Source organism: Watersipora subatra, chromosome 8, assembly GCF_963576615.1.
Source record: "Watersipora subatra chromosome 8, tzWatSuba1.1, whole genome shotgun sequence".
Classification (NCBI taxonomy): Eukaryota; Metazoa; Bryozoa; class Gymnolaemata; order Cheilostomatida; family Watersiporidae; genus Watersipora; species Watersipora subatra.
In genome coordinates this window covers 3,427,218-3,443,248 of record NC_088715.1, presented here as the reverse complement: position 1 = coordinate 3,443,248, position 16,031 = coordinate 3,427,218, and the positions used below count along the sequence as shown (strand labels likewise).

Below are 16,031 nucleotides of genomic sequence, written 5' to 3'. Positions count from 1 at the left end.
CGGATCATCAGCACACGCATGCTCTCAATTACCGAATCTAGTTTGGCTTAAAACTTTCTAGGATTGAACTTGTTCACAAAGCCACTACACAATTCTATCTGAAAGCCTCATTATCTCTTCACATTAAGCATTAATAGAACATACCGGAAAGGAAAACTAGGGTTAACCTCGCGTGACCCAGCGAAGCTATTCCTATTACAATATATTGGTCTGATTGTTTCTCAATTATGAATCACGGTTAGAAGATAGGACGATCCTCTTTGATTAGTAACGATGTCCTAGAGAAAGGTGATTGAGCACCCACACACACCAGCGAGTGACTCAACTCACCTATGCCTGTTACATGACAGTTTATAACATACCATTTCTCCTCAACAACACCACTTAATTACTAACCACAAAAACTTAAGGAAAACAAAACTCGCATAGCAAATGAGTGATCTAAGCTTGTAAAATACCATAGATACTATATATAACATTACCTTTGATCTAGCCTTAGCTCTGGGTAAAACAGCTCAGACCTGCTGGCTATAATTGGGAGGGTGTTTAGTATCTATTATTAGAAAGATATTTCCTGTTTCCAAGAGTAGGTAACCGCTGAACGTTGCCTACTGTTTGTATCTCAATGTGTCATCTCCTTAACAAAGCCCAGCTCAATTAGCCTGTACTTGATCACTCACCACTTGAGAACTATTTACCAATATACAGGGGGATTAGCATTGGAGCAGCTGAGGCTAGAGCCGCGGAGATAAAGACACTATTCATTACTCTCTGTTTATCAAGGAAGCAAGCCATCATGTAACCAGCTGGTTATACAAGCTGATGATTCAGAGAACTGGTGATCAGGAAAAATAATACTGCAGATGCACTAGTGGATACAATCGAATCATACTTTCTGATCGTTATTTTATATTATATTTTATATACTCCTCACATATCAAATTATACCAAAGTTGATTGTAGATGATCGGATGAAATGACCAGTTTGTGATACATTGTTTAATGAAATTTGCTGTTAACAATATATTACACAGCTAAATTGCGTATTGGTGACTCATTGTCCAATGAAATTTACTGTTGACAATATGTTGGCCTATTAAATTATCTGTTGGTAACATGAGTACATTTTCTAATGGCGTCTATTGTTGGCAATATATTATCAAATAAAATTTACTGTTATTAATGTGCTGCAATGAAAGCTACTGTTAACAATGTACTGTCCAATGAAATTTACTGCTAGTAATGCATCGTCCAATAAAATTTACTGTTAGTAATGCATTGTCCAATAAAATTTACTGGTAGTAACGCATCGTCCAATAAAATTTACTGTTAGTAATGCATCGTTCAATAAAATTTACTGTTAGTAATGCATTGTCCAATGAAATTTACTGCTGTAAAAATGATAGCCAATAAAGTTAGAACCATTTGAATAAAGTTGAACCCATGATACTGTTTGTAATACACCTTCCTTATTTTCATTCACACATAAGTTCTTTACTATAATAAAAGCCGTACTCGTTTGTCTGTTTGTCTGTCTGTCCAAAGCCATGCCAAGAGTGTTAGGAAAAAAGATTGCACCACAAAATAATCAAACCCAGACCTTCAGGCTCTAAGCACAGCACACCACCACTTGAGCCACTTGGCCCCCATAGCGGGTCTAAAGATAATTGTGGAGGTGCGTGTAGTTATTACACATGACAATATAGTAATGATACTAATTATACTAGTAATAATCATAGTGAAACTAGTACTAAAGCATCACAAAGTCAAAAAGGTTTGCTTAATGTTAGCATTCTACCGCAATAGCACTAAAGCTCTGCCAATTCCAACAAAACCTTGCAACCAGCGCATCGATGTTCCCATTAGCCATTACAACCTTCCTTTGAGCCAGTGTAATGGCTCATTAAGATATATTGCAGCACAAAGGAAAGGTTGATTAGCAAAAAGGGCGTAAAATAAAGATGGCAGTAATTTAGAGTCGAAAGGTGGTTGATCAGACACTCCCTGTTTACTAGTACCACTTGTAGTACTAATATTAGTAATGGTCTCACTGTTTACTAGTATCCCTTGTAGTACTAATATTAGTAATGATCTCCCTGTTTACTAGAACCACTTGTAGTACTAATATTAGTAATGGTCTCACTGTTTACTAGTACTATTTGTAGTACTATTATTAGTGCTGGTCTTCCTGTTTACTAGTATCACTTGCAGTACTAGTATTAGTAATGGTGCCTCTAAAACCTATCCTGCAGGATACAAACCTGCTGTAATCAGCTGTAGCTCCAACTGTGTTGTGATGTAACCATGTTACGCCACACGGAAACCTCTTCACTGGGATCTGAAGTCGTTCCATATTGCATAAGCAATGCAAGTTAGACGCAAGCCCTCAAAATTGTCTTTGCCAAATACCTGAAAATTCTAAAGATTTTGGTCCAACCAAATATGCAGTACCTTTGCTAAAGCATGAGGGGTAGGACAGTACGACAGACCCTACTTTGACTATAAGAATCGATGCTAAATTATGAGGAGAGCTTGATGGGTAGAATGTATTAAAATAAGTAGAAGCTAAGGCAATGATGCCGATGTCTTCGTCACAGAATGTCTACAGGCGAAGACTGATGCACCTGCAGAAAGTAAGGTATATAATTGTCTGTTTGTTTATGTTTAATGTAGCTTATTGTACATATTTGTTGAAATTCTGCGCAAATAATGGGTGTTTATTGCAAGATAGGAGAATATGAGATCAGAGAATGCTAAAATTTTAACATACGAATTGCGATGCACTAGTGGATACAGTCGAATCATATTTTCTGATCGTTATTTTACTATATTTTATATACTTCTGACATATCAAATTATACCAAAGTTGATTGTAGATGATCGGATGAAATGACCAGTTGTTGATACAATAAACCTCATTGTTTTCATAATGAGGTTTATATTCTGCCAGAGGAGTTGTCTGCTTACAGAAAACCGAAAGCTTTGAATGTCGCTAGGAACCAGATTATACAATAGAAAAACCAAAACCAAAACCTTCACGCTGTTGGTAATGTGTATTTTATTGGTAATATTTGGTGTGAAATTAGACCTATAACTAAATAACATAATATATTATCTGTTGAGAGAAATGTTAAAATTAGCAAAGGTCTACAAACCTTCATAAATGTTAAAATAATAAATCCAATGATGACAGGCTCTCCAACAAGCCACGAATAAATATGCAAAAAAATAATGTAACAGCTCCACAATGTTGTAAATACCCAACGAACAGCCTTCATGCCAGATATTAACACAATGAAATCAGTCCGCTCTATAAATACCAAATGGTGTTAGCTAACGCAGTGTGTTGCAGAAGTGGCGACAGTACGATCTGTAGTAGCAGGGTCTTTCACCAAAGAATGATGATGCTGCGTAGGGGCAGTACTTCTTTCGTCCCCATAAACAACATCTTCGGCGGTTCTACAATAAACACATCAGGATGTTCAATTGTGAAAGACATAGCCTTAGATCCACACATGTATTCTACATTGCAGAGGCCCTGAGTCAAGTAATTTCACCACTCTCTGAGGCTGTTAATACATAGTCATACAAATTCAATTCTCCAATAATTTTAACACTCTTCATGCTATGTATTTGTACTACATAATTTTTTTAGTCAAGGTTTTTGATTTTGGTTAGCACCCATATTATGTAATTCATACAGTTAATATAAATCAAGTGCAAAAGAATTATTTTTCAATATGCTTTTGTTCTTAATTGCATCTAAAATATACAAGTTTATATAACATAGTATAACTACTTATTTAAAATTCAAATATTTAGTTAACACAACTATGAGGAAAAGAAATGGTTATGAAATAAATAATTTCCATAAAGCAAGGGAGATAACTGATAATTACAGCCTGAATTTTAAAATATAGACAGAACATGTGTGCAAGAAAAACACTGGTCTAAATATACACAGAACTTATACTGACTAGCACCCACTTGGATTACGGTTATTTCTGTTAAAAAATTTAATCAGCTGACAATATAGTTTATTATTGTGGCGTTATTTTGGAAATATATCATTTTTTAAAGTTGATTCGACAAATATTCTGGACCATCAAAAAGCAAATACATGTTTTTAAACATTTTTGAAAATCTACCTACCTAATTATAATTATCATATGTACATGACCAGGGTGAAACATGCATATTAAATTATATGACATACAGATTAAGGTGGCTCTTCATATAGAAAAAATTTGCAATATAATTACAAGTATTGTATAATTACATATAATTATAATGTATGAAGTTTACACAATATACACAACACATCGAGCTACATTGTAGTGCATTCGACTACGGAGTAGCATTTTGTTATTGTAAATTTCTATAAAGCCTCTCAGCCCTTGATCTCTAGACATCCTTGACAATGAAAGAGAAACAATAAAAGTTTTCAATTAATTATGGTAATCTGTTTACTCCAGCAATAAAATCTTCAAGTGAATCATTTAGCAGAAGTCTGACTTAGCTGTTAGTAAACACGAGCTCTCATAGCATTGCAAAATACATGTCAGGGTAAAAACTAGTTAATCCAGTGAGAGATTAACTCCGTGAGAAACAGGATTATAGCCATCTCTGAATCGTTTAGTAAAAATGTGTTCTATTTAAAGGTGGCCATTCAAGGAGACACTATTAAGAGATTTAAAATAGATTTAATCATCTCTCCTAGATATTTTAGAAGACCCGCTGATTCAGCTGTGTACAATAGCGGAACACCGATAGATTTATGTCAGAGAACCACACAAATGTTCATACCGTTGTGTCCAAGGAAAAGCAGATTAACAACTTCAAAAAAATTCCTCTACAAATTTTCGGAGGAGGAAGTCGTCAGAACCTTCTCCAGTACCAGTTTGAGATGTCAACTCGCGTAACCGAGTACCTCATTACCATATTACAAGCCTCACACATGTGGTAAGATTTTCCTTGTATTGTTTACGCCACCCTAACTGATGCGCTCTCCAAATATTCAGATTCTCATGCTAATTATCCACTTCCACCCTTTAATTGATATTAGTAAAACTGAGGTGGGTAACTCAGGGCGTTGAGCATGAGTCTTTTGCAAGGAAGGGTGCGCAATATGGGTCTGTTGCAGAAAATGGTGCTTAGAATGAGTAATTACTGGAGGGAGGGTGCTCAGAATTACCTGCCTGATGAAATAAAGGTTCTCCTTGAAAGATTTACATGTTTATTCTGTCAGCAAATAGCCTTAGTATAGCCAACTTAGAGAGTGATCTGGTGAATTTTAGAAGACATGGGTTATGGAGTATTCAATAATTTGTATGTGGAGTGTCTATTGCGATTTAACCTGCACCAGGTTGTCAAGATAATGAATGCTCAGGCACTTGCTAGAAGTCGAAGTAATGAATGCCCAAGCATAATTAATTAATTGATATTAGTAAAACTGAGGTGGGTAACTCAGGGCGTTGAGCATAAGTCTTTTGCAAGGAAGGGTGCACAATATGGGTCTGTTAATGGGTATGGGTCAGCATGGGTAATTACTGGAAGAAGGGCGCTGAGAAATGCCCGCCTGATGAAATAAAGGTTCTCTTTAAAGGATTTACATGTCTATTCTGTCAGTGAATAGTCTTACTATAGCTAACTTAGAGAGTGATTTTATTGATGCTTCATACAAGTAAATTATAGATTTACTATTGCTTTTGGTCTACCGTCAATTTTTGCTTTTATCAATGTCCATAGAGTTGTAAAAAGCATCTGCAGCCAGTATCAGTATAAATTGTTTTATACTCAAATTTAAAAAATCATTTTGATAAAATATTTTAATAGCTCATCCTCAGATAATATAAAAAATAAAATCTATCTCTATGGTTAAAGGTGAAAGTTGTGGTTCTCTAAATCTACTATTACTAGCAGAGATTATTAGCACCGTGTCGTATTATTTGTAAGATGGCTGGTCGACCAAATATTAGATATCTGATGAATTTTAGAAGACATGGGTTATGAAGTATTCAATGATTTGTATGTGGTGTGTCTATTGCGATTTAACCTGCACCAGGTTGTCAAGATAATGAATGCTCGGGCACTTGCTAAAAAAAGTCGAAGTAATGAATGCCCAAGCACTTGTTAAAAGTCAAAATAATAAATGCAAGGGCACTTGCTAGAATATGCCAAAATAATAAATGCAAGGGCACTTGCTAGAATATGCCAAAATAATAAATGCAAGGGCACTTGTTGCTAGAAGAAGTCAAAATTATAAATGCAAGGACACTTGCTAGAAGTCGAAGTAATGAATGCACGAGCACTTGTTAGACATCAAAATAATGAGTGCACGGGCACTTGCTACAACATGTCAGAATAATGAATGCAAGGGCACTTGCTAGAACATGTCAGAATAATGAATGCATGGGCACAAAATAGATAAAATTTAAGCTCACCAGAAAAGAGAAGCCATAGACCCCATCTGATTCTTGCACCGAAATAGAAAGAAAAATCAAGAGTGCCGTGATAAACCAGAACCACTTCATTGTCAGCTTTTCGTATGCTTGTGTTCTGTAATAGAAATTATAACATGTATTATAACACCTTCGATAAATTGGTATCATATTATATGATTATATTGCTATTCATAGTAAATAACAGCCTATTGTAAACCTTAACTAAGCAATATTCGTTACTAACAAAATTACATGTAACAGTTTTGAAGAAGAATTATATATACTATTTTAAGTTGATAAAATTTGTCATCGCAGGGTCACATATTTTATTCATTCTATAATCAGAAGGTGACAAGCATTTCTAATGTTAAAACTTACCTATTCAAAGATAGTCTTTCCGGGAACTGAGTTTAGCCTTTACTCAAAACTAAAGTCAAACTGGTGAAACTCAAAGCGGAACAGATGTTTTCTATTCCTCCAGTCCAGAGCACACAACTGCCTCTTTCGAAACTCACACTGTTATCTGATCATTTCAGCTGTTGATTATCATTCATGAATATATTAAGTGAACTTGGCGTTGCCAGTGCGACCGCAATGAATCAGTATTCGTCGCCAGGAATCTCATGATACATGGTCATAAATTAAATGGTTTCCCGAGCTGAACGCTAAGTACATGGCAGGCATTGTTGTAAGCGTGTGTTACAATTGGTCTAATCTCTCTAACCATTCTCTTAATACGGAATTGGCATGAATACCGATCTCACGCACCGCTGATCAATAGATCAATAGTTGTAAATTGGCAAATCAACGATTTATGCATCTAATAAAAACATCAATAAAATTTTTCAAGCTAAACAATAGATTCCGTTGTAATATATATGATTTGACAGAAAAAAAGTGGTTGATGTTACTATTTATGCAAAAGTAATTTGGCGACCAGATCATGATTGTTGCAATGCTTGTGTCAGTTTTATAAATAACAGCTAGTTTTTGGGTTCTTTGGCTGCTCTCATATTCACGGCATGCTCACAGTCTAAAATAAATGACATCGGCTAACTTCTGCCAGGGTCGTGCTGGCAGCAAATGCTAGGTAATTTATAGATAGTAAAAACTATACTAAAATTCATTTCAAGAAGCGTTGTGCATTAATTTTAAAACTCAGCATTGAATACATGTATTGTACACAAGGCGTGTTACAAATATTTGATCAAATAGAATTGTCTTCTTATTTATTTAGACGACTCCTATAAAGAGACGCTAGCCACCATAGCATCTCTTCATGAGCAAAACAGTAACAGGGATTGTGAGTAATTGATAAGATATCTTTAGTGCTCATTCTGATTAAAACTTGTCTCAACACGCTGAAAAGAAAGAAAGACAACTCGAACATCTGAACATTTTGATAAGTTTATAAACGTCCACAGTAGAACAGAGCCGTAATAACTCGTGCTTACAAATTGGGCTTACATAGTTGAACTGTGGCAAATGAAAGCCAATACAGAAATCAGATAATCTCTTTTTGGGTCATCTTATGGTTAGGGTCTCGTGAAGGTCATAGAATAGTAAAGCGTGAAGTTTTATTAAGCTAGCAACATGAAGTAGACTAATCATAACTTTTCACAGTAATTAATAGTCGAGACAACTCCAAAGTTTCAAAGAGCAACACTACTTAGTTGTCAAAGTTTATAATCACATAAAATGAAAAACTTGTTTTGTACAGGAATTGGGAGGGTCTTTAACTTTTCCCAAACAAATAGAGTTTGATGTTTTTTACAAATTAGAAACAGAATAATTAGCATAAGTGATGAGAAAGCCAAGGCTCTGATTGGCTAATAATCAAAATTTCTTCAAGAACGATTGGCAGATTGAGTTTCCAACGCTCTCTCTCTATTACCATTGGATCTTTAAAGGGTATAAGTTGATGTTTCAGAAACTGATAGACTTATAGACGTCTAGTAACTAGAGAGGAAGCGAATGTTAAGGCAAGAAGTAATCCTCCCAAAATCAGAGCTTATAATAAAAGGCAGTTTTATCTTGATAGTTTCCAAGGCTTAGGAGACCATGGTAGCATTTGTCTTCATGGCTACCATAAAACCCATGGTATGCTTGGCCCTAGTATTATATCATATGTGTAGCTAGAGGATACATCAAATAATCCTACAAGTTTTTTATGAAATATTAGCGTTGGTTAGATGAAATGCTGTTCAAATTCTCTTACAACAAGTACTTTCTAGAGAGAGATAACTCTATTGTGTGAAAAGCCCTTACTATTGCCTCAGATAATCAAATCAGTTTGCCTGCCTAGTATTGTATCACATGTATGAATAGACTGATGAGTCATCAAACACTCTTATAACAAGTATGATATAGAGAGTAATAACTCTATTGTTTGACAAGCTCCTACTGTTGCCTTAAATAATCAAATCGGGTTCACTGTCAGAGTATTGTATCACATCTATGGATAGAGGGATGAGACATCGAACACTCTTACAACAAGAACTTTTCCAGAGATAGATAACTCTATTGTTTGACAAGCTTTTACTATTGCCTTTGATAATCAAATCGGGTTCACTGTAGGAGTATTGTGTCACCTCTATGAATAGAGGCGTGAGGCATTTGTTTCATTTATCAGTTTAATCATTCTTTCAAATTACACACACGCAATCAGTAGAAACAGGAATACTGACATGAAAACATGATGTGTACTAACAGACATTCACATAAGAGTGAATATACATTCACAAAGTGAATATAAAATTGTACGCACCTGGAAATATCGAAGAGATATTACATGTATATGTAAGAATAGAATTACATGGATAATTGTGTCTGATAATTGTGTCGCAGGTTTATTTGTAAATGTATAACACATCTGACTCACACTCTCTGACTCACAATATTAGAGATATTATGTATAAAACTAGATTTATAGATTATCGTTTATTTATAACTGAATAAGTAAAATATTAATAATAAGAATAAATAAGATAAAAGATTGTTCAGATGATAAATTAATGGAGTAAAGAACGAATGACATACGGTATAGAATTCAACTTGATATGGATGCAATGAGTGATACAAAGAAATAACTTACTGCTGAGTAACAGAGCACAGGCTATAGTGATCAGTTATAGTGTGATTGTCTCCACATGGTTATGTGAACTAGTAGGCTCATTGCCTCAGTGTAGATTAAACAGATGAGACACCTACATTGTTATACTTACCAACAGCTAGCGATGTGTCACAGTTATTGCTTTGAAAAGCTTTGCTATTAAGTCACTGGCTTCTGTTGTGTTACCATTTAGCATGGTTTCAATTCTCAGAGATTAACTTTGTCAGGGTGGCGAGGGTGGCGTAACCATTCTGTTCTTTATAGAAGAACTTATTCTAATTATAACATAGTTAATATTATAACCGATCAAAACAGCCACATGCATCCCTCTCTGTTTCATAAAAGAGCATTTCCTCTGCATCGAGAACCAGTCGTAAAAATCCACTCAGAAAGTCTGCACCGTATTACAACTTGAGTACATGAAAAAATGATTTATCTAACATCGTTAGCCAAAAGAAATCATTTCGGCAATCTATGATTGACGCATTTGCTATTTATGGTTGTTGAGGTTGAGCAAGGTGTGCTAGAGCCATTTGTTTTGGTGTTGCCCTACTGGCCCGGTGTGGTTTTGCCTTGAGTCTGAGGTCACCACAGATCTTAGGGGTTAGGTGTGCTTCACTGATGGCCTGACACCTGCCAGGCTGCGAATTTTTTTCCCAAACAGATTTAAATACGGCAGTAACATCTTGGCTCCTGATTGGTTTTAGTAATTGAGTTTTAGTAATCAAAACATACATGTACATCATTACATTGAAAATCAATAGTTATAATTAGAAAGAAACACAAAATTCTAAATGATGTAGTAAAAATTATGTTACTTTTCAAAAAGTGCTTTTAAAACGTAAAAGGGCGCTCACTTAAAACTCGTTAATTTAAACCATTTTTACTAAAATTTTAGAATTTTGTGTTCCTTTCTAATTATAACTATTGATTTTTAATGTAATGATGTAGGTTTTGGTTAGTAAAACTCAATTACTAAAACTAACCAGAAGCCAAGACTTTACTGCCGTATGTAAACCTGTTTGGGAAAAAAAATTTTGCTGCTCGGCCAATCACGATGGGTTTGGGTAACAAGCAACTTGGGTGGTATTTTTATGGCAAACAGTTGAACTTAGCAAGCCAAACAAACAGATAGCATACGCGTTACAGATACAGGGAATCAAAATCTAAATGCAATTATCAGAGAACAAGTTAGCTTCTCTTTCATACATTATTATTGTTTTTACACATTAAAAATATTACGCTATTGCTAATTAGTAATTTGATATATAATTTCAAATTTATCATGCCAAATCCATATTTATATCTCGTACTATCCTGTACTTTAACCTTGCAGGTTTCACGGTTTTAAGAAATAAAGAACAATATCAGTAAAATCAATCCTCACACATAATCCCACTAAAAGAAGTTTTTGAGTTTGACGAAAACTCTACAATGGCTAATTAACCTCAATGTATTATTGTTACGAATGGATTAACATATGAATAACATATGAATGACATATGAATAACATATGAATAACATATGAATAACATATGAATAACATATGACTGATGCTAAAAAGTTTTGGCTTTTGGTGATTAAGAGCATCAACCTTTGACATCGACCTTTGACATCGACCTTTGACATCGACCTTTGACATCGACCTTTGACATCGGTCTTTGGCGCTGAGCATAATATCAATAGGTTTGAATATAAATTTAAGTTTGCTTTATAAAATCATTATTTCTGAATTTATGAATTTGAGGCTTTCTTTTAAAAAAAATTTCTATTTTCACATAACTTAATATATTTTAAATTTTAAATTCAAATTTTTAAACCTTTGGCAATGTATGTGTGTAACACCTGAACCACAGACTCAACGCTGTATCACAGTTAGAAATAGAGTTGTGAGATGTTATTCACATTTTTGTCAGATGTGGTCAACCATTGATAAGTTTATCATGAAAAACTCAGCGGACAAACGAAAGACATGCAGATGGTACACAAAAACAGGTTTATTATTTCCAGGAACTTTTAGAGACACGAAGTGTTTCATTTTAAAAAAACCGAATAATAATAGGAAAGCTATGGACACAGTTAGACTTAATGTAGCTGTCACGGATGAGAGTTGTCTACCTCTGCAACTATCTAATAAAGTAGGTAGTTTTCAAGAGAACCAGCAATAGCTTTTGGCTTCATGCTGATCTTGGTTAAATGATCTTAGAGTGTGGTAGAAAAAGATCATAGTTTTAACTCACAAAACTACACACCATCTGTTTGTTAACTCACCTCTCAATGTTCAACTAAACTGCTGCATTTTACATATTAACATTATCAGCAAAACGGGAGCTGGTTGGAACATTTGTTGAATAGCAACTAGCCTCTAGCGTAGAAGTTGGCAACATCAACAGGATTTTAGCACTGAAAGTAACAGACGAATGATTGTGCTTAACAAAGGATCAAGAGCTTATACTCTATTACCGTGCCAACACTGTAACAAACACGCTACTAGGACTGGCACGCTTGCCTTGCAAGGCAGGTGTTCCCACAAACATTGGCTCTGACCAGATCACTGATAATGGTAGTTTAACTGTTGCGTTATTTCCTTGTGGTCAATGTTCAAAATGCATGAGCTTTTATTGGTAAACAATCTGTTAGCTCCGAGTGTAACCATATAATGTGTAGTTAATGGTACATAAGCTTAAAAGGTTTAAATTGATCAGATTCACACGCACAAACATATACAATTTTAGATCTGTAAACGCGTAGATGAGTACTGCTTGAAAGAGAAAATAGGGTTCAGTTTCCAAGGCGGTAAGAAGAACACCATTCGAGCTATAAAGTGATCTAGCATAAATCATATTGTGTTCAATATCTCCGTCAGTAATGACACGACGCACACACGGGGCTGCCATCAGTCACAACTAGACACACACACACGCACACGCACACGCACAAACGCACACACATGCACACACACACGCACACACACACACGCACGCACACACACGCACACACCACATGCACTCGCGCTGTCAACAAATAACTAAGAGATACACACAGAGATGTCAACAGTAACAACTAGACAGACACAGAGCAGCATACAAATATACACACAGTGCTGCCAACAGGGCCTCAATTGTTTGGCAGCTGGAAAAAAGGTTTAAAGTCTCTTAGCAAATATCTAAAAGACAATTCAATTTTCAGTTTGTAAAGGATGTTGTTATTTAGGGTTTTTACTAGTGCTGCACGATAAACCGATATCATTCGTATATCTCAGTGAATGATTTTATATTTAGTCAGTTGTCAAATCGATATGAATATTGAAGCCTATATTTTATCAAAATATCGGGTTATTTTATTTTGCTAAAGTGGAGTTGTCTGTTCTTCTTACTGTAAAGAGGGAACAACTCCAGTTTTTCTAACCGATTTTAGCATATATCTTCTCATATCGTTCGTGTTAAGGCCCAACACTATATATCAAAAGAAGACAACTCAGACATTCGATATTTTTCGATATTCGATATATTTAGAGACCAAATAGTCAAATGTGCATGCAAAGATATAGTGCAGCACTAGTTTTTACCTCCATAGCAACAAAAGTTTTAAGCTTGCGCAAGAGCCATGTAAACCTGCGACAGGTGTCATTCAGCTCCATTAACCTATCGGTGACATTGGTAACAGGTTATGAAGCCTGTAGTGGATCCCTGGTTCACAGTTATGTTGTCACATACGGGTGATGAGACATAGTGTATATTCTATTCAAATTTATTATTCATGCTTATTAATTAACACCGTGAAACTACAATAAAACAATAACTTGATTGTCGATAAAAGATTATTGGAAGTATGTTAATTATACAGTTGGTCATCTGCAAAGCCATTGGTAACATATAAAATAAAACACACAAAATGAAAGATATAACATTTACCTTAATAACACATCCAGGAGATTGCTAAATAATATGTGATTCCCCTTCTGGTTAATTCTTGAATAGATATGTATATGACATTGGCGCAATGATGAAACTTTTATACAAATAAAAGAAAGTATCAGCATTGAAAAACAGAGCTGAAAAACTGCATGTTGTTGGTCCAAAGGCTGACAGAAAAATGACTTCAAGAAACTTAACATGACTTAACAGAGACAAACAGAACCTTACAAAACCCTTTAATCTCTCCAACCTAGAGAATAACATAGATAAAGTTTTTTAAAAAAATGTACATGTAAGTCTCAAAAGTTTACTAAAGATTATGCAACGGCGACCTGACAAGTAATTTTGAGAACATTGAAAGATCTCTTTTGCAGTCAGTAAGTCAGGATACTGGTTCTGTTGAACTTTGAGTGGCCATATTAAAATGGGGATGTTGGGTAACCTCATCTATTGCTATAAGTATTGGTTTGATAAACTGACAACACCAGTATTATTATGTTATTATTTGTTATTGAATGTTATATTTTGCAAAAGTTTGAATATATATAATTGGGATATATTTTTTGCCGTTTCCTTGTACACCCAGTTTAGTACACCAAATCATGTACATACATGTATCTGTGAGAATACAACAATAATAATAATAGTAATAATAGTAATAATAGTGATAAGAATACAATGCTAACAATAATTTGCCAAGCTTGTCAGTTTTTTGTGTAACATGAAAGCTCAAAATGCTCAGAACACTTTTTAATTTAAGTGTAACACAATAACACAGGTAATCTTATATTATATGTGTTATTGTGAGCTCTCTCATATCCTGTCAATATGTAGTAGATGACAGGAGTTTTAGAGTTGTCTTTTCTTACGATTTCTTTTACAGTGACTCCTGCATACACTTGTAAAATATTACAATCTTTGCCTACATTATTAGTTGTGCATATTGAGAGGGCTGTCTTGCATTTAGCTTTGATTGTTGAAACTGAGGAGTTGCGTTTCCATCTTCCATCTACGCATTATACAGTGCTGTGTTGAAATGGTAACTAAATAAGTTGAATATTAAACCATTATAATAGTAGAAACAAATCCTGCTTTTGTAGCCCTTTAAGCTAGTTTTTTATTTGATTTGACTCAATTTGGACAGATGCGAAAGAGATTTAGGATTTGATTTAAAAACATAAATTAACTTGGATTATTAAACAAATCAATGCATTATTCTGTATTAAATAATAAATGCTAGTTGTGAGAATCTCAGTAGCTCTGTCACTAGCTGCCGTTTGGTGGAATAAAAGAGGCTGAAAATCACCTAAGAAATCAGGATACGCAATTCTACAAACGTAAAGCCATCATATTCCAAGTGCATGTATATACTCCTCACAAATTATATATATATATATATATATATATATATATATATATATATATATATATATATATATATATATATATATATATACGCATGCTACAGACAGTACTGTTTCGGCTATTGAAGCCTCATCAGTGCAGCTCAGAGCTTAGGCAAGGGACACAAATCCCATTACCAATGAGAGTTGACTATATATATATATATATATATATAAATATATATATATATATATATATATATATATATATATGAAGTAGCTTTTGCTTTTATTGAACTGCATAATGGTAAACAACAGCCGAGTTGATTTGAGTTAATTGATAATGCACTCAAACCAACTCGTATGTGTCACAAACCAACTCAGATGTGTCACCAACCAACTCAGATGTGTCACTAACCAACTCAGATGTGTCACTAACCAACTCAGATGTGTCACCAACCAACTCAGATGTGTCACTAACCAACTCAGATGTGTCACCAACCAACTCAGATGTGTCACTAACCAACTCAGATGTGTCACCAACCAACTCAGATGTGTCACCAACCAACTCAGATGTGTAACTAACCAACTCAGATGTGTCACTAACCAACTTAGATGTGTCACCAACCAACTCGGATGTGTCACCAACCAACTCAGATGTGTCACTAACCAACTCAGATGTGTCACCAACCAACTCAGATGTGTCACTAACCAACTCAGATGTGTCACTAACCAACTCAGATGTGTCACTAACCAACTCAGATGTGTCACCAACCAACTCAGATATGTCACTAACCAACTCAGATGTGTCACTAACCAACTCGGATGTGTCACCAACCAACTCAGATATGTCACTAACCAATTCAGCGTGGTGACACATCATCACATATGCGCTGACAACACATATGTGGTAATGTGTCAGCAAAAGTGTAGCCTGAGATTTTAATAATTATTTTAATTTTTTTAGGCTATGATTGCAAATGATAGCTATTACAGCAATTCAGTATATGCTAAAATGGTTTGTTGTATTCACTTGCAGATCTTCGAGATAAAATAATAATAAAATAATAATAATACAATAATAAAATAATAATAATACATTAATAAAATAATAATAATACAATAATAAAATAATAATACAATAATAAAATAATAATAATACAATAATAAAATAATAATAATACAATAATAAAATAATAATAATACAATAATATAA

General features: G+C 34.5%; 1 protein-coding gene and 1 long non-coding RNA gene across 2 annotated transcripts; both read right to left on the bottom strand.

Annotated features, from left to right (window-relative positions):
- Positions 1-3,040: 3,040 nt before the first annotated feature.
- Positions 3,041-6,979, bottom strand: LOC137401557 (uncharacterized). The gene is made up of 3 exons (XR_010979351.1): positions 6,822-6,979; positions 6,444-6,558; positions 3,041-3,459 (listed from the first exon to the last, which is right to left on the bottom strand). It is a non-coding gene; the product is annotated as an uncharacterized lncRNA (long non-coding RNA).
- Positions 6,980-15,164: 8,185 nt separating this feature from the next.
- Positions 15,165-15,695, bottom strand: LOC137402226 (uncharacterized). The gene has a single exon (XM_068088724.1). It carries the CDS (start codon positions 15,693-15,695, stop codon positions 15,165-15,167), a length of 531 nt encoding a protein of 176 aa, XP_067944825.1.
- Positions 15,696-16,031: the final 336 nt, after the last annotated feature.